Raw genomic sequence first — 26,289 nt, forward strand, 5'->3', positions numbered from 1 at the left:
GCTTGAGCTGGTGTGCTTGGGGGACAGGAGCCACACTGGGGCAGAGGTTCTGTCAGCTCTGCAGGGGCAGGCTCAGAGGTGGTTGACGCCACGCCAGCTTAAGCCAGGAATGGTGGTTTGCGACAATGGCACCAACCTCCTCTCTGCCCTGCAACAGGGACAACTGACCCATGTGCCCTGTTTTGCTCATGTCCTTAATTTAGTGGTGCAGCGACACTTGGGCAGGTACCCGGGCTTACAGGATGTCCTGAAGCAGGCTAGGAAACTCTGTGTGCATTTCTGACAGTCATATAATGCCAGTGCTCGGCTGACCTCCAAAATAAATACAACCTGCCCAAGAACTGCCTAATCTGTGACATGCCCACGAGGTGTAAATCTACGTTGGCCATGCTGCAGCGGCTGCACACGCAGCCGAGGGCCATCAATGAGTATCTGTGCCAATATGGCACCAGGACAAGGTCAGGGGAGCTTGTTTTTCCCCCCACGCCAGTAGGCCATGATCAGGGATGCATGCACTGTCCTGTCACCATTTGAGCAGGCCACGAGGATGGTGAGCAGTGACAGTGCATGCATCAGTGACACTTTCCCTCTTATCCACCTGTTTGAGCACACGCTGTGTGGAATAATGGACAGGGCCCTTGAGGCAGAACAGAGGGAGGAAGAGGAGGACTTCCTTACCTCTCAAGGCCCCCTTTATCCAGACAGAGTTCCTGCTTGCCTGCCTATCACACAGGAAGAGGACAAGGGGGAGGAGGAGGATTGTGTCAGCATGGAGGTGGAGCCTAGCACTCAGCATCAGCAGCAGTCTTCAAGGGATCAATTACAGTCCCAAGAAACCCATAGACTTGTACGTGGCTGGAACAAGGTGGCTGCGGATGATGTCGTCCTCAGTGACCCAGAGGACTTTGCATCGAATGCATCAGCAAACCTATGTTGTATGGCCTCCCTGATCCTGCAAAGCCTGCGGAAGGATCCTCGTATTTGTGCTATCAATGAGAGGGATCATTACTGGCTGGCAATCCTCCTTGATCCACATTACAAGAATAAGGTTGCGGACCTTACCTTGCCGGCGCAGAGGGAGCAGAAGATGAAACATTTTTAGGAGGCCTTGCAGAAAGGTCTGTGCAACGCGTTCCCAGAGACTGGGAGGTTACAAAATCCTGGTGCTGCAAAGGCTTTGCAACATGTTGCAAAGGCTTGATTCAGTCACAGAAGGAGCGGTGGAGAAGGTGGCCGACTGACCAATGCGTTTAGACAATTTTTTAGTCCGCAGCCCCAAGGTATGACCGGTTCCAGCAACCATTGCGACGCCACCGTCTGTTTTACATGGTGCGGAAAATGCCTAGGGGCAAGATCAGACTTGGACACCTTTCCCACCGAAAATCCTCTGGCTTACTGCGTCTTGAGGATGGATCACTGGCCAGAGCTTGCACAGTATGCAATTGAGCTACTGGCCTGTCCTGCATCCAGCATTCTTTCAGAATGCACATTCAGTGCTGCTGGAGACTTTTTAAGCGACCACAGGGTGCGCCTGTCCACAGACTCGGTCGATCAACTGACCTTCATAAAAATTAATCAGCCTTGGATCACCAGCTACCAAGCACCGGATGCTGATGTAACTGGATATATTTTTTTTAAATGTCAGATCCCTTCAAGACTGCCTATGCTGATGCTGAGTGACTATCCTGTTATGCTGAGTGACTATCCTTTTCCTCCTCAATGATCATGCTGATAGCTTGTAAGATAATTTTTTGGTTCTGGGCACCGCCACCAGTGGCTAAGGCCCAATTTTACTGCCCCTGTTTAACAGGGGTGTGTAATTACAATTTTTGATGCAATACTTTGCAGCGGGCTCATTCCTGCGCTCCAACTACAGTATCTGTGAGGGGTTGCTGTGTTGTGGAACCAGTGCATAAGGCCCAATTTTTCTGCCCCTGTTCAACAAGGGGCATGTAATTACAATTATTGATCTAATATTTCACAACAGGGCCTATTCCTGTGCCCACCAAGAGTAACTGTGAGGACTTACAGTGTTGTGGCACCAGCACCTCCACCACCACCACCAACAAAGGCCCAATTTTTCTGCCCCTGTTCAACAGGGGCATGTAATTACAATTATTGATCTAATATTTAACAGCAGGGGTCATTCCTGCACACACCAAGAGTAACTGTGAGGACTTACAGTGTTGTGGCACCAGCGCCAGCACTAAAGGCCCAATTTTTCTGCCCCTGTTCAACAATGGCATGTAATTACAATTATTGATAAAATGGTTCACACAGCAGGGCGTTCCAGCGCCCACCAAGACTAACTGTGAGGGCTTACAGTGTTGTGGCAACACCTAGGGCCCAAATTTCTGCAGAGTATATACGTCAGGCCCCTACTTTCAAACATCCAACTTACAAACGACTCCTACTTGCAAACGGAAGGAGACAACAGGAAGTGAGAGGAAATCTACCCCTAGGAAGGGAAATTCTCCTCTGTAAAAGGTGTCTCCTGTCCACTGATGCTTTATCACCAATCCTTGTTTCACAAAAAAAAAATGTTTTCAAAAAATCATTTGTCATTGGGACAGAAAGTGAGCAAAACAAATGTTACAGGGGTGAAAACCCTTCTCTATGTTTTCAGAAAAGCTTAAAAATAGATTTTATGGCTGAAGCTACACTTTAAAAAATTTACCTGTTCAAAATTACAATCAGATTCTACTTAACAACAAACCTACAGTCCCTGTCTTGTTTGCACCGCCTGTATACTGCTGTTCAAAGTATATAGGGCCAAAGGGGCTGGTAATGACCTGGGGGGAGGGGGGGGGAAACCCATGCTATTTTTCTCAGTGATTTTCATCCATATTGCAGGGACCAGACATTACAATAAAGCCGCAAGCAGTTTTAAATGACTTTTTTCTTACAGTAATCTCATTTTGTGCAGGGACAGTTCTAAACACGGAAAACACGTGCCACTTCACAGGCATACCATAGACACCCAGCAGGTACGATATTTAAAGGAATTTTTCTTTTTTTTTCACTTAAAGCATGCTCCATTTTTTGCATTGATACAAGTCCCCTGGGGCAAAACCCGGGTCTCCAAACCTGTTTTAGGACAATAACTTGCATATTAGCCTTTAAAATTAGCACTTTTGATTTTCAACGTTCGAGTCCCATAGACTTTAATGGGGTTCTAAAGTTTCCTGCAAACGTTCAGTCCGTTCGAAGGTTCTGGTGCGAACCGAACGGGGGGTGTTCAGCTCATCCCTACTATCCACTTAGGATGGTGGCAGCTATGTGTAGGGATGTGGCCATTGCAGTCTGTTTCTTTGAAAAATGTGCGGGTACCAAACTTATCGTCTTGTTTACATACCACCAAGTCCAAATAAAATTTCCCCGGGGAAGGTTTTTAGCCTCCTGTACCCAATGGCATTCCTCCTTCCAGAGGACAAAGATGTCGTCAATATAACTTTTGTATAGTAATTAGTGATAGATTAATAGTGTGCTACACACACTTGTATAATATTGCTACAAATTTTAAAATAATGAAAACACCTTCCCGTGAAAATAATAAATAATATACAGTGCAGACAACGATTCATCACCCCCGGAATGTAAATTGCCTGTTCACCTTTCAAGCAAGCAATTAAAGTGTAATATCACTGTCAGACACCTATCCTCATTGCGGTCAGTTCATGTGTATTCGGATTCCAAGTAATGGCACAAAGTACTGCCTGGGGTTCTCCGTATGTATTGATTCTCAAAGTATATAGAATAACATCATCACGCAAGTTTGCTACAATGTCATTAAAGCTACTAAGCAAAAAAATTACACTCAAATTTGCTCAATAGACAACTTTTTTATAGTGCCAAGTCCGGTTACAGCTTACCGTATATCACCTCTTGCTCCCATTTACTTACAAAGATATTGGACACGCCAGGAGTGTACTTGGCTCCCATGACAACTCCTTTCTGTTGTCTGTAATAGGTTTTATTGTGCCAAAAATAATTACTGCCCATGGCCAGTTCTAGAGATTGTAAGATAAATTAGTTTTTGTTCTGACAATAATCAGATTTGGTGCCCAATGCCCATTTTACAGATGTTTGGCGCATCCTGTTGGTGTATGTTTGTGTATAAGAAGTTTACGTCAATAGTGGCTAATAGCCAGATTCAGAAAGAGTTAAAGGGGAGTTACACCTAAAAATGGAACTTCCGCTTAACCCACTCCTCGCCCCCTTACATGCCACATTTGGCATGTAATTTTTTTTGGGGGGGGAGTGGGGGCTTCAGGAGAAGGGGACTTCCTGTCCCACTTCCTCCTTCCGCCGAGGGGCTGGAAAGGCGATTAGCTTAATCGTCTTTTCACAGCCCCTCCCTGTAGGCGAGCGCCTGTCCAATCGGAGAGCGCCGCTCGTGCATGCGCACTGCCAGTCGCGCATGCGTAGTGGGTGCCCGGCCGTGAAGCCGAAAGCTGTCACTGCCGGGTGCCCACACTAAGAATGAAGACGCCGGCTGGCGAGGGGGGGCGAGGAGCGGAGCCCCGGCCGGGGCGTCGCTGGAGCCGTGGAGCAGGTAAGTGTCTGTTTATTAAAAGCCAGCAGCTACACTTTTTGTAGCTGCTGACTTTTAATAAACTTAAAGAAAAGGTGGAAAACCCCTTTAAGCCGGCGTATCAGTAGCTACTCCGTCGTAACTTTGAATCTAAGCCGTCATATCTTTAAGTGTATTCTTAAAATGAGATACACTTAAATGTCGATAAGATACGACGGCCTGCGCCGTCGTATCTTAGCTTTCTACTTAGGCCGGCCGCTAGGGGCGTGAATGCTGATTTACGCCTAGAATGCGTAAATCAGCGAGATACGCCTATTCACGAACGTACGCTTGCCCGTCGCAGTAAAGATACGCCGTTTACGTAAGGCGTTTTCAGGCATAAAGTTAGTCCAACAAAAAGCTGGACTAATGAGAGAGAAGATCACCGCTCAAGGTAGGTCTATTGTAGGGTCGTTTCACAAATATAGGACTCCAAGGGTGCAGGCAATGCACTAAGGCAAATATTGGTATAAAGATGAGGGATGGACAGCCGCACTCCAAACCAAACGGGTTGTCTTTATTCAAATCAACAGCAAGAACACAGAAGATCACAGCAATAGGAACAGGAGAATACCGACGTTTCGCACTGGCTTCAGTGCTTATTCATGGCTAACATGCATTTAAACTGTTCAGTATATATAGAGATCAAAGGCTAGGGTGTGACCTGATTGAATAATTGGCTGAGGGTTGTCCGCAATCATTGGGCACACCAGACGTCAATATCAGATCACAAACTGCCTATACATATCCAAGGGAACATAAAAAGAAAAAAAAAAACACAGAAAAAAAAAAAAATGTGAAATGTTGTTGAACAAAAATCCAAGGTGCCAAAAAACAGATGTGATCCACATAAACATTATTTTGTCTAAGCATATATGAGTAAAATAAACATAGTGAGAATAAATACTGTCAAACCTCTTAACAAGACAATATATGCCAGTATGGATGTGGCAACGGGTTAAATAGATCGTGAATATAGAAGAATAAAACAATGAAATAAATATAAGCACGAATATATGTATGGTGAAATGCTATTTCTAGATTGCCACATTGGCCGTATATGCCAAAAAGTGTGTGAATATCTTGGGGGTTAAGCTGTATAAGTGTATAAACTTAAGTATCTATGGTTGCAATGGTGAGTCCATTAAGCAGACCTTCATCCCGATGATGATTCAAAAAATAATAAAGGAGGTGTACTATAGATCCTCTTGTTAACTAGGAAACCCAGTGATATGTGAGTGTGTAATGATGCAAAGTGATGCATTCTAAAGAAGTAAGTAAAAAATGCAGTGTATATCTATGGTATATTCAAGTGGAGAACATCTTTTTTTGTTGTTTTTATTTTTATTTTTATTTTTTATTTTTATTTTTTTAAAACATTTTTCATTTTTTTATTAATTTATATTGAGAATAAATAATAATAATAAAAAAGCTGGACTAGCCAATGTTAAGTATGGACGTCGTTCCCGCGTCAAATTTTGAAATGTTTACGTTGTTTGCGTAAGTCCTTGCGGCGTACTTTGGAGCAATGCACACTGGGATATGTCCACGGACAGCGCATGCGCCGTTCGTTAAAAATATCAATCACGTTGGGTCACGAGTAATTAACATAAAACACACCCCCCTGTTCCTCATTTGAATTAGGCGCCCTTAAGCCGGCCCATTTACGCTACGCCGCTGTAACTTAGAAGGCAAGTGCTTTGTGACTACAGCACTTGCCTCTCTGACTTACGGCGGCGTAGCATATATGCGATACACTACGCCGCCTCAAAGTTAAGCCAGTCTTTCTGAATCTGGCTATTAAGATTACATTTTCCTTTTACCCCGGGAATTTCTCCAGAATGTTTATAAGCTGTTTACTGTCTCTTAAATATGGGTAGGGATGGACTGTACGGTTCCCAGCAAAACTCCGGAACAGCGGAAATGTTCTAACCTAAACCGCAAACCCCATTGAAGTCTATGGGAGCTGAACAGGAAAAAATCCCAAATGCCCATTTTGAAGGCTTATAATTGGCAACAATAGGGGTATGGGGGTCCGGGTACTACCCTGGAGGACATGTATCAATGCAAAATATTTTAAACATTTTTTTTCAGAATCAGAGATTTTTAATTATGCTTAAATGATGTTTTTTTAAAATATGGTGCCTGGGGGGTCCCTTCAATGTGCCTGTAAAATGGTGCATCTGTAGAATACATAAAACCGGCAAAAATTACATTTCTAAAGAAAGGAAAAAAAGGTAAAATTCCAATTGCGGTTGCAATTGCCGGCACCCTGCCCCCACCCTGAAAGCACCTTGTCCCCATGTTGATGGGACAGGGGGCCTCATCCCCATGACCGTGACCAGTGGTTGTGAGGCAGTGGGCTTATCAGAATCTGGAAAACCCCTTTAACAAGGGGGCCCACAGATCCCCCCCCCCTTGTGAATGTGCATCAAAAAGTGTACAAAAAGTAATAAAAACAAGAACGTTTTTTTGACAAATTCTTTATTATAAAATAAAAAAATAGTGTCCCTCGATGTGAATCCATCAGCAATCGCGTCGCCCGCCAGACCCAAAAGAGAAAACAAACTTTGGGACGGCTGCCCGCCGAATGCCTCCTTTGCGCTTTGTCATTTCTTGTATAGAGACATTTGGCAGGAAACCATCTCAGAAGGCGGAGCATTTTTATTTTTTAGCGGGTTGACAGGCGGCGTGATTGACGATGGATTTATATCAAGGGACACTATATCAGGATTTGTCAAAAACTTGTCTCTTGTTTTTGTTACTTTTTTGGTGAATTGGTAATCGATACTCCTTCACATGGGAGGGCGGGATCTGGGGGCTCCCCACCCTCAAACCCCCACAACCACCGGCCACTGTTGTAGGGATGAGGCCCTTGTCCCCATCAACATTGAACCTCATTACCATGTTCGGTGGCAGCAAACTGCTGAATAAAGAGGAAGTAAACCCTGATGGCATTTACTTTCTCTTTTTTCCCCTGCAAAGTAAAAGCATAATGGGCTAGTGTGCATTGTATACTAGCCCATTATGTGGCACTTACGCAAATGAAGCCTGTGCTGTCCCAACTGGTGGCTGCATCCATCTTCGCTCCTCTTCCTTCCAGGGCCGCAGACTCTGGCTCTGTGACTGGCCAGAGTCACGTGAAGTCATGCGCGTGGGAGCCATCAGTCACTGCATTTGCTAGTGAAGAAACACCTCGGAGGGCCATTTCTTCACAGCCCATGTGCCGATGACATCATCAATGGTGCATGTTTAGGAAATATTTACAGTACCTACAGGTAAACCTTGTTATAGGTACACGTACTGCAGGGGACAGTAAAATCATGGCTCAAACACCTGGTTTTACTTCCCCCAGACACATGTGTGAACAAGCCCTAAGGATCCTCTGAAATGAAACGGAGCCCACTTCAATCAGCAGAGGATCCATGAGCAGATCCCTTCCTGAATCAGAGCTCAACAGGATGGATGTCAGTTTTTTTCCATTTGTCCCCGTTTCTGTTTGTGGCAGGAGACACAGAAGGACCTGTGACAGCTCTATGGGCGGCTGGATGAAATCAGACTCCAGTGTCTATTTACTGTCTGACTTACTGTCCTACATTTTTTTTTCCCCCTAGACCTGGAAGGATTCAGAGCTAGGCAGGTGTAAATAATCCATTTACATCAGCCTGTCCATAGGGCTGCATGGACCTTCCGATCTGGTCCTCCTGATAGGGCTGCATGGACCTTCCAATCAGGTCCTCCTGATAGGGCTGAATGGACCTTCCAATCAGGTCCTCCTGATAGGGCTGCATGGACCTTCCAATCAGGTCCTTCTGATAGGGCTGCATGGACCTTTCCGATCAGGTCATCCTGAAAAATTGAGAGGAGGACCTGCAAGGAATACCCATGTGAAAGAACCCCTGTAGGTAACCAGAGTGCACTTATTTCTGCACTCCTGTAACCTGTATTCAGCTGACAGCGGGCTAAAGTCTGCAGTCGGCTGATGTAAAAAAATATTGGCACTATGCAGTTGCATGCCACAAACATTACAAACATTTTGTCACATGCAGATATATTAACTCCGCCCCCTTCTTTACACAACAGGGTTAGGGGATTGGTGGGGATGATAAGTGGGGTGTGCAGTTTTCCATTTTACCCCCAGGCACTGGATTACCTTGTCCCAGCACTGGGCCAAAGGTAATCTGAATGAACTGAAGGGCTAGCTGGAGAGTCTTCTCTCTCTCTCAGGGATGTTGTCTTTGAAGACTTCTGGAAAAGACGTTACTGGTGAGTGTAACTTTTTTTTTAATTTTCAGAATTTTCTTCCTATTGACTTCAATGGTTTTTGTATTTACATCGGCAATGTTTGGATTTTTAGATAGATTTGGGAAACATGTCTACAAGTCAATTCCAATCACCCCCCCCCCCCCATCACTATGCAGCACAATGCAGTAAATTAGAACAAAGAAATGAGATTCTCCTGCAGGAAATTGTAATAAACTGTCAATTTTACCAGCCAATGGGAATAATAGATTGTCCCCAATAAAATAGAATACAAATATTTAAACATGTATAATATTGTACATATTCCTTCTATAAGATATATTTAATAATACATGTAAAACATAGAACACAACTTTAACCCTTTATATATAATTCTGACTTTTTTTATTTTTTTCTATATACAGCAGATGCAATCCATTCAAGTTTTTGGTCAGACTTGTCATAAAAAAACATAAGTCAGATGAGAAACGAGCCATATGAGTGTCTTAAGTGACGGAAAGTATTTTTTGCAATTCACTGGAGGATTCACACAGGATTCAAGACATATCCATGGTCTAAATGTTTTAAGTGTTTTGGATCCTCTTCAACATTGATCCATCCTCAGAGGACAACAGGAGAGAAGTCATTTCAGTGTTCTGGAAGTGACAATGGCTTTACAGTAAAGTCCAACCCATGTATACATAAGAGGAGTCATTTCAGAAGATATTTCTTGTTTGGAATGGGATAAAGGTTTTACAATGGAGGCAAAACATATCACACACCAGAAGGTTCACACTGGAAAGAAGCCATATCAGTGTTCTGAATGTGACAAAACTTTTTCAACCAAAGGAGAGCTTATCATACACGAGAGGGTTCACACTGGAGAGAAACCTTTTCGGTGTTCTGAATGTGGCAAAACATTTACACAGAAGGGTGGCCTTAACACACACAAGATGATTCACACTGAAAAGAGGCCATATCAGTGTTCAGAATGTGACAAAGCTTTTATACAGAAAGATCATTTTATTGTACACAAGATGACTCACACTGGAGAGAAGCCATATCAATGTTCAGAATGTGACAAAGCTTTTACATCTAAGTCATATCTTATCAGACACCAGAAGATTCACACTGGAGAGAAGCCATATGAGTGTTCTGAATGTGACAAAGCTTTTACAACAAAGAGAGAGCTGATCACACACCAGAGGGTTCACACTGGAGAGAAGCCGTATCAGTGTTCTGAATGTAACAAAGCTTATAAAACAAAGTCAAACCTTATCTTTCACCAGATGAATCACACTGGAAAGAAGCGGTATGAGTGTTCTGAATGTAAAAAAGCTTTCGCAGAGAAGAGAGAACTTATCAGTCACCAGATGATTCACACTGGAGAGAGGCCCTATGAGTGTTCTGAATGTGACAAAGCTTACACAGACAAGAAAGGGCTTAACAGACATCAGAAAATTCACATTGAAGAGAAGCCATATGAGTGTTCTGAATGTGACAAAGCTTTTACACAGAAGTCATGTCTCATCAGACACCGGAGAATTCACACTGGAGAGAAGCTGTATCAGTGTTCTGAATGTGATAAAGCTTTTACAGAGAGGCACACCCTTTTCCGACACACAAGGGTCCACACCAGAGAGAAGCCATATAAATGTTCTGAATGTGGCAAAGCTTTTGCATGTAAGTCATATCTTATCATCCACCAGAGGATTCACACTGGAGAGAAGCTGTATCAGTGTTCAGAATGTGATAAAGCTTTTATAGTGAAGACAAGCCTTACCACACACCAGAGGGTTCACACTGGAGAGAAGCCATATCAATGTTCTGAATGTGACAAAGCTTTTACGAATAATGCCGGGCTAATCTATCACCAGAGGATTCACACGCTTCAGCTGCAGTAAAGAAACTCTGGAAGAAGGGGGAGGAGCTAAGCTGCAATGAAAGACTTCAGGGTGTTTTATTAATTTCACAGCTCATGTCATCTCACAGATACTCAAAGTATATTGCTATTGTGAAATAATAAATAAAATAAGTGAGCAAACAGGAATGTGATGGATGGACACTTTAGTATTTATGTCTATCGGGCACAACCTAGACTATTCTACATTTTGACAATTTTTTTGGGCGGGCAACAATGAACCTTATTCCTTATGATTCTCATCTGTACCCTTTTTATGTGGCTTTGTCTGAACATGTAATGCATTTGCTAACTGAGCTGTATTCTCAAGTGTTTTCCTAATTGCCTGATCCTGAGCCAATACATGACCAACACTGCCTCAGTACAGGGAGACTGGGTAGCAGTCAAGCGACATCTTGCCAAGACTCTGAAGCCTCAGTGGGAGAATCCTTTCCAGGTTCTGCTGACAATTTCTATACCTGTCAATCATGAGGGCTCCAACTAAGCCCATCTTATACATTTTATTCCTCCCTTCTCATGATCAAGGCCTCCTGTCCATGTTCCACCTCCTCTCATGGATGACAACTTTGCAGACAGGGACACCAACCATGCCAAAGTCTCCATTCCATGAGAAAGCAACTTTATCCCAGCTGGCTACTTGTGTTTTATTCAGTTCTGATGAAAGTCTATAGGATTCCATCAGGTGAAGATTGGATCTCCTTATTATCTAGTTTTCCTGTCCTTATATTGGTCACCTCCAAAGACCAATCATACAGTACAGCTACAAGAATTCTGATCTCACAAAGAGTATGTGGTCATATCCCTACAACTTCATCTGGGGGACTGAAATTTCCCTGATTGGGGTTCTCTTTATTGAGTGGAAAGATCTTTTATTTTTTGGTAGAATTTTTTTTTGTGAAAACATTTTTTTGACCCTAGAAGCATTGTGTGATGTTAAGTATAACTATGGGCAAAATCAATGATGACATAAATGGTGCAATCTGTCATTAACCATTTTATTCCCCGAGACTTTCTCCCCCTAAACCCACCGAGTCACAGAGCGTTTTCTTTTTTTCAATGTCTCAGTTCTGCACATTATGGCCCGGATTCACAAAGAGTTACGCCGGCGTATCAGTAGATACGCCGACGTAACTCAGAATCTAAGCCCGTCGTAAGTTTAAGTGTATGCTCAAACTGAGATACACTAAGGCCCCACACGGCCAAAAAAATCGACGGGCAAAACACATCGTTTTGCTTGTCGAGTTCCTTGTTCGGCTGTCAGAAAACTCGTCGAGCCAAATTTTCCCATTGCCCAACGAGGAAATAGAGAACATGCTCTCTATTTGGCTCGACGAGTTTCCCGACGGGTTTCTCGGCAAAAAGTGTACACACAACCGTTTTTCTCGTCAGAATACGTCTCCCATCGAGTTTCTTGCTGGATTCTGCCGAGAAAACCGGTCATGTGTACAGGGCCTTAAACCTAGCTAAGATACAACGGCCTGTGCCGACGTATCTTAGGGTGCAATTTTTATGCTAGTCGCTAGGTGGCGCTTCCGTTGATTTCGGCTTAGAATATGTAAATGACTAGATACGCCGATTCTCGAACGTACGCTTGCCCGTCGTAGTAAAGATACGCCGTTTCCGTAAGAGGTACGCCATGTAAAGATAAAGCTGCCCCCTAGGTGGCGTAGCCAATGTTAAGTATGGCCGTCGTTCCCGCGTTGAAATTTGAAAATTGTACGTCGTTTGCGTAAGTCGTCCGTGAATAGGGCTGGACGTAATTTACGTTCACGTCAAAACCAATACGTCCTTGCGGCGTACTTTGGAGCAATGCACACTGGGATATGTCCACGGACGGCACATGCGCCGTTCGTAAAAAACGTCAATCACGTCGGGTCAAAAATCATTAACATAAAACACGCCCCCCTCATCCTCATTTAAATTAGGCGCGCTTACGCCGGTCCCATTTACGCTACGCCGCCGTAAGTTAGGAGGCAATTGCTTTGTGAATACAGCACTTGCCTCTCTAACTTACGGCGGCGTAGCGTAAATACGATACGCTATGCCGCCGTAAACATGCGCAGATCTACCTGAATCCAGCTATATATCTTTAGAATTTGTAGTCTACCCAAATGTATTATAGATCAACAGATTTTCTGGGCTTTACCCACCTGAGCTCCGGAAGGTTTTACCCCTTTTGTGTCCAGGGCATTTTCAGCACTGCGTTATTTTAACTGGCAATTCTCTGTCATGCAACGCTTTACTCCACTGAAATTGATATGATTTGTTTCATACAAATAGAGCTTTCTTTTGGTGTTATTTGGTCACCACTGTTTATATATATAATGAAAAAAAAAAAATTTTGAAAAAAAACAACAATAATTTTTACTTTTGATTATCTAAAAATAAAATAAGAATAAAAGAACCACATTTCTTCATATATTTTGGTCAAAATTTATTCTTCTAAACAAAAAACAAAAACAAAATTCCAATAAGTACTGTATATATTCTGATGTACTGTTGGCCTATTTCATTTTTTGGGACCCCTCAAAAGCCAGGACAGTACAAATACCCCCAAATGACCACTTTTTAGAAAGTAGACAGTCTGAGGTATTTTTCGTAAGAGGCATGGTGAGTTTTTTGAAGTTGTAATTTTTCATCACAATTTTTTGGAAAATTAAGAAATTAATTTTTTTTTTTCACAATTTTGTTTTTACATACTGTCACCGGTGCAGTACAGCGTCATCATATGACTGATGTGGCAGTGATCAGGGGTACTAACAGGTGACAGTATTAAATAAATAAATATAATTACATTTTTTTAAAATATTTTAAATAATATTTTTTTACCTTTTTCCCACATTCTTTCATCAGAGTAGTTTAGTGACACTGTACTACTCTGAGGGAGGGGGATGGGGATTTGATCAGGGATTTTCTTTTCTTTTTTGACACTTTAGTTTGCTGCTGCCGTGATGGCCACTGTAACAGAAATGTCTTGCGCTGTCATGAATGGGTTACATGCATAACTATTGTGTGCTAGACATGTGCATTTATTTTTGTATGAATGCAATTTCGTCCACATTTCTGAGATTTTCACGTTCGTTTAAACAAATGATAACGAATGCGCAGAATCCGAAATCCAAAAGATCCAACATAAAAAATGCTTTATTTTTGTTTTGTTGCGACAACAGTTGGATATAGATAGACGATTCGACATGACGGTGACAATAGCGATCTGTGTCTATCGAACCTGCGGTTGAATGTGTCTAACCTTAACTCTATTCATAGTCCAAGATTATTCTACATAGGGAGGAAAGATTCGACTCGGAGAGAAAACAGTGGATATAGAGAGAAAAGATTCAACATAGAGAGAAAATATTTGACATTATAGAGACATGAAGATTCGACGAAGCAGCTAAAAACATACGATTGCCTCCAGCGGACATTTATGGTCAAATTTTATGGTCAAATGCTCCGCCCATAGGCTATGGAAGAATTCTAATGATGGTTGACTAGTAATAATAATTAATAAATATAATTATTACTAGTGTCATATAACATTAGAATTCTACTATAGCTTGTGGGCAGAACATTCGACCGGAAATGTACGATTGCGGCGTCGTACAGTATAGATGCTTCATCAAATCTTCTTAGAACACCCCACAGACACCATAAGCCTTTAATGACAGATTCGACCTTAATTCATCCGGATTTTTGGATGAATGCATTTTTTAACAAAACAAAATGAATAAAAAAGTATTTCGGAAGTAACTAAATAATTGTATTTTTTGGACAAAAACTAAATTCTGAAACAGAATATTTCAGTGTGCACGTGTCTATTGTGTGCTGAGATTGGCCCACAGTTATCACGTGGTACAGGGTGCAGTGAGTTTTCCCAGGTACCATGCAAAAGCTGTGGGCCAATCACAGCATCACTGCAGAAATCACAGCTGTTAGGAATAGAATTGCTTCATAACAGCTTTGTTGACATTGTGATCATGTGATCACATAGCGACGGATCCCACATGACCCCCGGGCCTATCAAAGCCGATGGTTACTGGCAGCTGAAATAAGCTGTATCGGCGAGCTGCATGCCCCAGGGAACACGCCAGTGTGAATGTGCTAAGCGATGCAGGATACAGGCGATACTTAGCCTATAGGTGTTTCCCACCCCCAGTATATGTACTTCAGGAGGTCGGCAGCTGGTCCTTTTATTAGGAAATTTAGATATATATGTTTTTTTCCTGGGTTTTTCTTGGGAATACATTAAAAAATATTTGTTTTTTCAGTAATTAATTACAAAGCAGCATTTACATAATTTGTGCACCCCATGTATTATTTCTAATCAGATCATTTTTAGTGAAACAAGTTTTTAAACTTTACACAGTAAGAAAGTTGCACAGTAATAGACGTTGTGCAGTGTACAATCACGATAGGAGAGAATGTAAATGAGCACAGGATTGGAAAATCATCGTCACTCAATTTACAATAGTAGAGCTTTCTATCAGCAACATAGAGGGCCAGATCCACAAAGAAGTTACGTAACTTCTAGGATGCGCCAGTGTATCTTTTTTCTGTATCCAGAAAGCAAGATACGCCGGATTTTTGCTTAGATACGACTGACGTAAGTCTATTACGCCATCGTATCATAGTTGCATATTTACGCTGGCCGCTAGGTGGAGCTTCCGTAGATTTACGCATAGAATATGCAAATTAGGTAGATACGCCGATTCACGAACGTACGTGCGCCCGGCGTATCTATATGCGTCGTTTTGCGTAAGGTGTCGGACCGGCGTAAAGTTACCCCTGCTATAGTGAGGCGTACGCAATGTTAAGTATGGACGTCGGGAGAGTGTCGAATTTTCCGTCATTTACGTTGTTTGCATAAAACATTCGCGCATAGGGCTTTGCGTAAGTTACGTTCACGTCGTCTAGGCATTGAGCGGGCGTAATTTTATTTGAAAATTCAACGTGATACTGAGCATGCACGCGCATGCGCCGTTCGAAAAAAGCGTAATTTACATGGGGTCAAGCTTAGTTTACATAAAACACGCCCCCATGTTCCTCATTTGATTTAGGCGCGCTTACCCTGGCACATTTCCGATACGCCACCGTAACTTTAGACGCAAGTGCTTTGTGAATACAGCACTTGCCTCTCTAAGTTGCGGCAGCATATCGTAACTACGATACGCTACGCTACGCCCGCTTATATTTACGCCTATCTACGTGAATCTGGGCCCTAGTATTTTTTCCTGACGGGGAAAAAAGAGATCCTGTTCTCGTTTTTTTTTCCGGCAGTTTTCCCGTCAGAAAAACTCCGATGGAGCATACACACGGCCGGGATTTACCGGCCAAAAGCTCTCAGCTGAGTTTTCCCGTCAGAAAAAACGGTCGTGTGTACGAGGCTTTTTAGTTTCTGCTATAAAATCTTTCTTCATAAATTTAGGCCGAAATATATTCTGCTGCATTTATTTACTCAAAAAAACGAATCAGTGTATATTATGTATTCTGTGTGAGAGATAGACTATGGTGAGTATATATGAAATGTAACATCCCCGATGTTCTGATTGCCCATCTCATTTTATTGAGGTTCTAAAATTCCAGGACTTTACAAATATCACCGAAATGGAAAGTAGACAGTCCAAGCTCTTCAGTAAGAAGTATGATGAGTTTATTTGGAGTTGTAATCTTTTGCCACAATTTTGGGGAAATTAAGAAAGTAAATAAAATGTAATTTTATTAAACAAGGTTGTCACTTTACCAAATTATTTCCCACACACGGCACAGGAATCCTTACACTTACACCCCAAAATACATTCTTCTACTCCCCCTGAGTACGGGGATACCACATGTGTGAAATGTTTTTCCCGCTTAGATGCATAGAGAGGCCCAAAATCCAAGGAGCACCTTTGTCATCTTCAAAGTGCGTATATTTTGCATCCACTATCCTGATTACTTAGGGGCCCGGATTCAGAAAGGAGTTACGTTGGCGTATCTCCAGATACCCCGTTGTCATAGAATCAGATATGCCTCAATGTTGCCTAGATACGAGCGGTGTAAGTCTCCTACGCCGTCGTATCTTAGGGTGCAATATTTACGCTGACCACCAGGGGCGCTTCCCATGACTTCCGCATCAAATATGCAAATTAGGTAGATACGCCGATTCAGAAACGTACGTCCGCCTGGCGCATTTTTTAACGTAGTTTACCTAAGGATTTTTCTGGCGTAAAGTTACCCCTGCTCTATGAGGCGTAGCCAATGTTAAGTATGGACGTCGGGCCAGCGTTGAATTTTGTGTCGTTTACGTCGTTTGTGTAAGTCGTTCGCGAATAGGGCTTTGCATAAGTTACGTTCACGTCTAAAGCATTGACTATTTGAGGAGTAATTTGGAGCATGCGCACTGGGATACGTTCACGGACGGCGCATGCGCCGTTCGTTAGAAACGTGATTTACGTGGGGTCACACTTAATTAACATTAAACACGCCCACATCTTCCATATTTGAATTAGGCGGGCTTATGCCGGCCCTTATACGCTACGCCGCCGTAACTTCGGGCGCATAATCTTTCTGAATACCATACTCGCCTCTCAAAGTTACGGCGGCGTAGCGTATAGGAGATGAGGTACGCCCGCCTAAAGATACACAATTGTATCTGAATCTGGGCCATCATGTTTATTGAGGTCCTGGAGTGTCAGGACAGGAGCAACATCTACAAAATGCCAACTTTTACAAAGAAGACCCCTCACTGTAATAAATAGAGACATGACGATCACATTTTTGGGAAATTGAGGAAAACAAAGTAAAAATGTAGAGTATTTGGTTTACACATCGCTGTCATATAATAATATATTTCCACAACAAGTTTTGTAGCGTTATTGGTGATACACAGGAACAACTGTCCAAATATAGTCCAGATGTATATTAGATTAGGCGGTAGCCTTAGGCCTCGCACTCACAGGGGCCTCACGGCTGCCTAATTTGCATTACTAAACAGCCGTCTCTGATGAAGGTGAATCTCCTGAGCTGAAGCGGGTGAGAAGTGTGTTGTGTGCCACTTGTGCCCAGGGGGTGGACTTACAATTCATTCCTGTCCCTGATGGTGTTTTACGAACACACTGTCTGTGCCGACCATGTGGTATCTCCACCTTTCCACTGCCTTCTCAGCCAATGAGAGTGGCACTGTAACCCGCCCCCTTTCTCAGCCCGGCACATTTGACTGTTAGAGGAGGAGGAGCCAGAGACGGAGGGTGGCAGGGAGAGGACACAGAACCTGCACTGCTGGGACGGACCTAATGCTGAATGTAAGCTCGCTGGATGCATGTAGCGGGGCTTGTTAGGAGGTGGGGCATTTAGCTGTTGCCCCTCCTTCTGCATGAATGCTCAGAGCAGATCTCTTGCCTGACACCCGCCCATGCTCAGAGCAGATCTCTTGCCTGACACCCGCCCATGCTCAGGTCAGGAAGAGAGAGCGGCTGAGAGGAGAGAAAGAAGAGGCGTGTCTCATGAAGGTGAGGGAGATCCCCTGACACAGGAACGTCATGCCCGGCTTCCATTGCTTCTCATTCTGTCCTCTATTCTCCTAGCTGTGCCTGCCAATGGAAATGGCATTTCTGTGACTGTGTGCTGTGAGGAATGCATAGTGAGGGGCGATATCAGCCTCTAAATTCCCGGCAACGCTGTGTCTCCTGGGTGATGGGTCCGGGGGGGGTGTCTTCTGGGTGATGGGTCCGGGGGGCGTGTCTCCTGGGTGATGGGTCCGGGGGGCGTGTCTCCTGGGTGATGGGTCCGGGGGGCGTGTCTTCTGGGTGATGGGTCCGGGGGCGTGTCTTCTGGGTGATGGGTCCGGGGGGCGTGTCTTCTGGGTGATGGGTCCGGGGGGCGTGTCTTCTGGGTGATGGGTCCGGGGGGCGTGTCTTCTGGGTGATGGGTCCGGGGGGCGTGTCTCCTGGGTGATGGGTCTGGGGGCGTGTCTTCTGGGTGATGGGTCCGGGGGGCGTGTCTTCTGGGTGATGGGTCCAGGGTCATCACCTTTTCTTCAAGTCAAAACCAAACATTTTAGCCACGCACAGTCCACAGAGTTCCCCTTTTCACCAGAGTCCCCCTTTACATCAGAGTCCACAGAGTTACCCTTTTTAATCAGTGTCCACAGCATCCCCCTTTACATCAGAGTCCACAGAGTCCCCCTTTACATCAGAGTCCACAGAGTCCCCCTTTACATCAGAGTCCACAGAGTCCCCCTTTACATCAAAGTCCACAGAGTCCCCCTTTACATCAGAGTCCACAGACTCTCCCTTTACATCAGAGTCCGCAGTTTCCATTTTACATCAGAGTCCACAGAGTATCCCTTTACATCAGAGTCCACAGTTTCCCTTTTACATCTGAACTCACAGAGTTCCCTTTACACTGTAAGGGGGAACTCTGCAGATTCTGATGTAAGGGAGAACTCAGTGGACTCTAACATAAGGGATGCTGTCAGGAAGATTTTGCCAGTAACAGGCATTCCAGGCTCACTGGCGCACGATCGTGGGCACCACTGCACATGCGCGTGCACACAGGAACGTGCGCGTGCTCCTGTTGGCACCAGGCGTGCTATTTATACCTGCCTGTCACATGCAAACTTTGCTGTCTGCTCTACAGCGTTCTGTGTGCCTTGACCTGAACTGAGACCTAAGCCTGTGAATACCCGGCTATCTGAGTTGAGTTGAGAGGTATCTTAATATAGCGCGGTCTTACCCCGAAGGGTCCCGACGCGCATAGCAGAGTTCCTGGGAAAGGAGGAGCCAGGAACCAAAAACAGCAGAGAGCGGCAGAAAGAGGGAAGAGAGAGGCTACGCAGGAAACGCTTGCGTGAAAAGCCAAGACTTCAGTAACCCGCAGAAGATCGGGATAGTAGGGGCCATCCACCTGCAGCTGACCTCCGGCCTGCCTGACTACTCTTCTGCCTGTTCCTCTGGTTCTTCTGCTGCCCGCTTGATATCCGGCCCGGCCTGACTACTCTTCTGCCTGTTCCTCCGGTTCTTCTGCTGCCCGCTTGATATCCAACCCGGCCTGCCTGACTACTCTTCTGCCTGTTCCTCTGGTTCTTCTGCTGCCCGCTTGATATCCGACCCGGCCTGCCTGACTACTCTTCTGCCTGTTCCTCTGGTTCTTCTGCTGCCCGCTTCATATCCGGCCCGGCCTGCCTGACTACTCTTAGGCCCCGTACACACGAGAGGATCTATCCGCTGGTATTTATACGCGGATCAGTTCCAGCGGATAGATCCTCTCGTGTGTAGGCCCGAGCGGACAAATATCGGGGGATATTTATCCAGCCGACGGATTCCCAGCGGATACAATTTTTGTAGCATGCTACAAAATCTATCCGCTGGGATCCAGTCCAGCGGATTGATCTGGTGGTCTGTACAGACTCACCGGATCAATCCGTCCGCTCCCCTCCCTCGCATGCGTCGTAATGATTCGACGCATGCGTGGAAGTACTTACCTTCCAGCGTCGCGCACGTCGCCGCATCATCATCGCGGCGACGGCGCGACACGTCACCGTGCATGAATTCCGCGCGGATTTTGATCCGATGGTGAGTACACGCCATCGGATCCAAATCCGGAGGAGGAATCTCCGCTGGAAACAATCCGGCGGATCGTTTCCAGTGGAGATCCGGTGGTGTGTACAGGGGGCCTACAGGGGGCCTTAGTCCAATACTTCTATTCCGGCCTGCCCTCCTGTTCCTGTTTCCTGCAAGGGATTCCTGAACTTCAAGACTGACTTCCTCCACTGTTGATCATGCCAGGCACTCGTACCACTCCTCACTCCTGTGCCTCCTGTTACTTTACCAGAGGTCATGAGTAGGAGCCGTAAGGGAGGCCTCCCTCTGCAATTCGGGCTCAAACCACTAGGTACGTTACAAATGCCCTGGGAACCCTGATGTAAGAGGGGAACACTCTGATGTACGGAGAAGACTCTGATGTAAGAGGGGAACACTGAGCACTCTGATGTACGTAGACGACTCTGATGTAAGGGGGGAACACTGAGCACTCTGATGTACAGAGAAGACTCTAATGTAAGGAAGGAACACTGATCACCCTAATGTACGGAGAAGACTCTGATGTAAGGGGGAACACTGAGCACTCTGATGTACGGAGAGGACTCTGATGTAAGAGGGAACACTGAGCACTCTGATGTATGGAGAGGACACTGATGTAAGGGAGAACACTGAGAAATCTGATGTATGGAGAAGACTCTGATGTAAGGGGGAACACTGAGCGCTCTGATGTACGGAGAGGACTCTGATGTAAGGGGGAACACTGAACACTCCGATGTTTAGAGAGGACTCTGATGTAAGGGGGAACACTGAGCACTCTGATGTATGGAGAAGACTCTGATGTAAGGGGGAACACTGAGCACTCTGATGTACGGAGAGGACTCTGATATAAGAGGGAACACGGAGCACTCTGATGTACGGAGAGGACTCTGATATAAGAGGGAACACGGAGCACTCTGATGTACGGAGAGGACTCTGATGTAAGGGGGAAGACTGAGAAGTCTGATGTACGGAGAGGACTCTGATGTAAGGGGGAAGACTGAGAAGTCTGATGTACGGAGAGGACTCTGATGTAAGGGGGAAGACTGAGAAGTCTGATGTACGGAGAGGACTCTGATGTAAGGGGGAACAGGGTGGCCTCTGGTGTAAAGGGGAACTTTGATGTAAGGGGTGCTCTGAGAGCCCTGATTTACTTTAGAGTACTCACTCAGAGGCAGGAGAGAGAAGTGGGAGATTTCAATCACAGACGGGGATGGATGGTGAGCTCACTCACCCCTTGGCAGTCAGCACCTCTCATCCAGATGTATCTATATTGCTGGACTTCAAATTTCCAGCCGGCACTTCCTGTTTCTGAGGAGTAGGGATGAGCCGAACATACCCGGGTTCGGTTCGCATCAGAACGTTCGAACAGACCGCGGGTTCGCGCGAACATTTAGAACCCCATTGAAGTCTATGGGACTCGAACGTTCGAATTCAAAAACGATCATTTTAAAGACCAATATTCAATTTAATGTTGGTAAACGTCTTTCAGAACCCGGGTCTTGCCCCAGGGAACATGTATCAATCTAAAAAAATATTTTAAAAACGGACGTTTTCGCGGAGCAGCGATATTCTATCAGCAGCACAACAGGACAGTCACTCAGCATCAGCAGTCTCAAAGGGATCTGATATTTCAACACAAAATTCTTATTCAGTAACATCAGCATCAGGTGCTTGGTAGCCGGTGTTGATCCAAGCCTGATTCATTTTGATGAAGGTCAGTCGATCAAAAGAGTCTGTGGAGAGGCGTACCCTGTGATCGGTCACAAAGCCTCCAGCAGCACTGAATGTGCGTTCTGAAAGAACACTGGATGCAGGGCAAGCCAGTAGCTCAATTGCGTACTGTGCAAGCTCTGGCCAGTGATCCATCCTCAAGACCCAGTAAGCCAGAGGAGTTTTCGTGGGGAAGGTGTCCAAGTCGGATCTTGCCGCTAGGTATTCCCGGACCATGTAAACCAGATGCTGGCGATGGTTGCTGGAACCGGTCAGACCTTGGGGCTGCGGACTAAAAAATTGTCTGAACGCATCGGTCAGACGGCCACCTTCTCCACCGCTCCTTCTCTGACTCACCGAAGCCTCAGCAAGACGTTGTCCAGGGCCAGGTTTTGGTAATCCCCCCGGTTCTGGGAACGCATTGCACAGACCCTTCTGCAAGGCCTCCCCCAGTAGTTTCATCTTCTGCTCCCTCTGCGATGGCAACATAAGATCCGTTACCTTACTCTTGTAACGTGGATCAAGGAGAGTTGCCAGCCAGTAATGATCCCTCTCCTTGATAGCACGTACACGAGGATCCTTACGCAGGCTTTGCAGGATCAGGGAGGCCATGCAGCGTAGGTTTGCAGAGGCATTCGGGGCACAGTCCTCTGGGTCACTGAGGACGACAGGATCCTCAGCCACCTCATCCCAGCCACGTAAAAGTCCACGTGTTCCTTGGAACTGTAAATGATCCCTTGAAGACTGCTGCTGTTGATGCTGAGTGCTAGGCTTCACCTCCATGCTGCTGATACAATCCTCCTCATCCTCCTCCTCCTCTTCCTGTGTTCCAGGTGGGCAAGCAGGAACAGTGTCTGGATAAAGGGGGCCTTGAGAGGTAAGGAAGTCCTCCTCTTCCTCCCTCTGTTCTGCCTCAAGGGCCCTGTCCATTATTCCACGTAGGGTGTGCTCCAACATGTGAATAAGCGGGACAGTCTCACTGATGCATGCACTGTCACTGCTCACCATCCTCGTGGCCTCCTCAAATGGTGACAGGACAGTGCATGCATCCCTGATCAAGGCCCACTGGCGTGGTGAAAAAAACCCAAGCTCCCCTGAGCCAGTTCTGCTGCCATATTGGCACAGGTACTCATTGATGGCCCTCTGCTGCGTGTGCAGCCGCTGCAGCATGGCCAACGTAGAGTTCCATCTGGTGGGCATGTCACAGATTAGGCGGTTCTTGGGCAGGTTGTATTCCCTCTGGAGGTCTGTCAGCCGAGCAGTGGCATTATATGACCTCCGGAAATGCACACAGACTTTCCTGGCCTGCCTCAGGACATCCTGTAAACCAGGGTACCTGCCCAAGAACCGCTGCACCACCAAATTGAGAACATGCGCAAAACAGGGCACATGGGTGAGTTTTCCACGTCGCAGGGCAGAGAGGAGGTTGGTGCCATTATCGCTGACCACCATTCCAGGCTTCAGCTGGCGTGGCGTCAACCACCTCTGAGCCTGCCCCTGCAGAGCTGAAAGAACCTCTTCCCCAGTGTGGCTCTTGTCTCCCAAGCACACCAGCTCTAGCACCGCATGGCATCTCTTGGCCTGCATTCCTGCGTAGCCCATCGTACGCCTATGGAGCACGGCTGGTTCTGAGCCAACATCACCACAGGAACAGGCCACAGAGGAAGAAGAAGAGGAGGGGGTGGAGGAGAGAGGTGTGTCACAAGCAGTAGTAGTGTTTTGGAGGCGTGGTGGCGGAACAACCTCCAAAACTACTGTACCTTGCCCTGCGTCTTTCCCAGCTGCCAGCAGAGTCACCCAATGGGCCGTAAAAGACAAGTAACGTCCCTGTCCATGCCTGCTGGACCATGAGTCAGCGGTAAGATGCACCTTACCACTGACCGCCCTGTCCAGCGAGGCATGGACATTGCCTTCCACATGCCGGTAGAGAGCTGGAATCGCCTTCCGTGAGAAAAAGTAGCGTTTGGGTACTTGCCACTGAGGTACTGCACATTCCACAAACTCACGGAAGGGGGCAGAATCTACCAACTGAAAAGGTAGCAGTTGAAGTGCTAGCAATTTTGCTAAGCTAGCATTCAACCGCTGGGCATGTGGATGGCTGGGAGCGTACTTCTTTCGGCGCTGCAGCAGCTGGGGCAGGGAAATGTGTCTGGTAATATCAGTAGATTGCCCGCATGTACTACCATAACTACATTGTGACACACCTATTTCTACACCTTTGGTGCAGGCTGCAGAGAGGACTGGGGGTCTAGTGGGGTTGGAGGTCACAGAAGGGCAAGGGGAGGACCGCTTTGGTCTTTGGTGTGGGTCTTTTTGGTATGCCTGCCAACGAGCTGCATGGCAGGTCGACATATGTCTGGACAAGCATGTGGTGCCCAAGCGGGTGATGTTTTGGCCACGCGAGATACGCTTGAGACATATGTTGCAAACAGCAAAGGTACGATCTGATGGACAGGTTTCAAAAAAGGCCCACACCAAAGAACTTTTGCTGTACAGTTGAGACACAGCAGCGCCACGTAATGCAGTTGGTGTGCTGCCCTTAAGCTGACCCCTGGAGGGCATCCTGCCTCTTTGGAGATGTGCCTGTGCCTCGTCCTCTTCCTCCTCCTCCTCTCTCCTATCAGGCACCCAGGTAGAGTCAATGACCTCGTCATCCCCTCCCTCCTCATCATCACTGGCGACAACCTGGCAGTATGCTCCAGCTGGGGGAACATGACTGCCAGATTGTTGTCCCTCTCGGCCACCCCCTCTCCCTGGGCTCACATCAATGCCTTCCTCTATCTGTGTTCCGTCATCGGAGTCTTCAAAACGCTGCGCATCTTCAGCTAGCATGTACCCAACACTGTGTTGAAACAGTTCGGGGGACTCCTCAGGAGGACACGGTTGGACTAGGGAAGGATTGTGTGATCCCATTGTGCAGAGGGTAGAGGACGCCTTGGCAGCTGCTTTGCCAGACAAACTATAATCAGTCTGTGTGAGAGAGGATGAGGAGGATGAGGACGGCTTGGTCATCCACTCAACTAATTTCTCAGCATGTTGAGGCTCAACACGGCCAGCTCCCGAAAAGAAGGACGAGCGGCCACGGCCACGTGCTGAAGAGGATGCACCACATCCATCACCAGCGTTACCTCTAGATGCAGAGCCTGCTTGCCCTCGTGACTCTCTGCCTCTCTTTGTCCTTCCAGCCATAGTTATGCGTTCAGGTGTTATGTAACAAAATAGTCGCTGTCACACCAACTGCGTTCAGATGGTATTAAACAGCAACCACACAGTAAGAGCGACTTGGCTCAAGTGTAAAGTAACAAAATAGTCGCTGTCACACCGACTGCGTTCAGATGGTATTAAACAGCAATCACACAGTAAGAGCGACTTGGTTCAAGTGTAAAGTAACAAAATAGTCGCTGTCACACCAACTGCTTTCAGATGGTATTAAACAGCAACCACACAGTAAGAGCGACTTGGCTCAAGTGTGAAGTAACAAAATAGTCGCTGTCACACCGACTGCGTTCAGATGGTATTAAACAGCAACCACACAGTAAGAGCGACTTGGCTCAAGTGTTATGTAACAAAATAGTCGCTGTCACACAAACTGCTTTCAGATGGTATTAAACAGCAACCACACAGTAAGAGCGACTTGGCTCAAGTGTTATGTAACAAAATAGTCGCTGTCACACCAACTGCGTTCAGATGGTATTAAACAGCAACCACACAGTAAGAGCGACTTGGCTCAAGTGTAAAGTAAAATAGTCGCTGTCACACCAACTGCGTTCAGATGGTATTAAATAGCAACCACACAGTAAGAGCGACTTGGCTCAAGTGTTATGTAACAAAATAGTCGCTGTCACACCAACTGCGTTCAGATGGTATTAAACAGCAACCACACAGTAAGAGCGACTTGGCTCAAGTGTTATGTAACAAAATAGTCGCTGTCACACCAACTGCTTTCAGATGGTATTAAACAGCAACCACACAGTAAGAGCGACTTGGCTCAAGTGTTATGTAACAAAATAGTCGCTGTCACACCAACTGCTTTCAGATGGTATTAAACAGCAACCACACAGTAAGAGCGACTTGGCTCAAGTGTAAAGTAACAAAATAGTCGCTGTCACACCAACTGCTTTCAGATGGTATTAAACAGCAACCACACAGTAAGAGCGACTTGGCTCAAGTGTTATGTAACAAAATAGTCACTGTCACACCAACTGCGTTCAGATGGTATTAAACAGCAACCACACAGTAAGAGCGACTTGGCTCAAGTGTAAAGTAACAAAATAGTCGCTGTCACA

At 45.8% G+C, this 26,289-nt stretch overlaps 1 protein-coding gene across 1 annotated transcript in view; it reads left to right on the plus strand.

The window, feature by feature from the left end:
- Window positions 1–2,951: 2,951 nt before the first annotated feature.
- LOC120921543 overlaps window positions 2,952–26,289 on the plus strand; it is a 167,361-nt gene continuing 144,023 nt past the window's right edge. The window contains 2 exon segments of the mRNA XM_040334042.1: window positions 2,952–2,987; window positions 9,241–10,671. Of these exon segments, the coding sequence (XP_040189976.1) occupies window positions 9,574–10,671 (1,098 nt within the window). The 5' untranslated portion in view covers window positions 2,952–2,987; window positions 9,241–9,573.

This window comes from Rana temporaria, assembly GCF_905171775.1.
Source record: "Rana temporaria chromosome 2 unlocalized genomic scaffold, aRanTem1.1 chr2c, whole genome shotgun sequence".
In the NCBI taxonomy this organism is placed as follows: domain Eukaryota; kingdom Metazoa; phylum Chordata; class Amphibia; order Anura; family Ranidae; genus Rana; species Rana temporaria.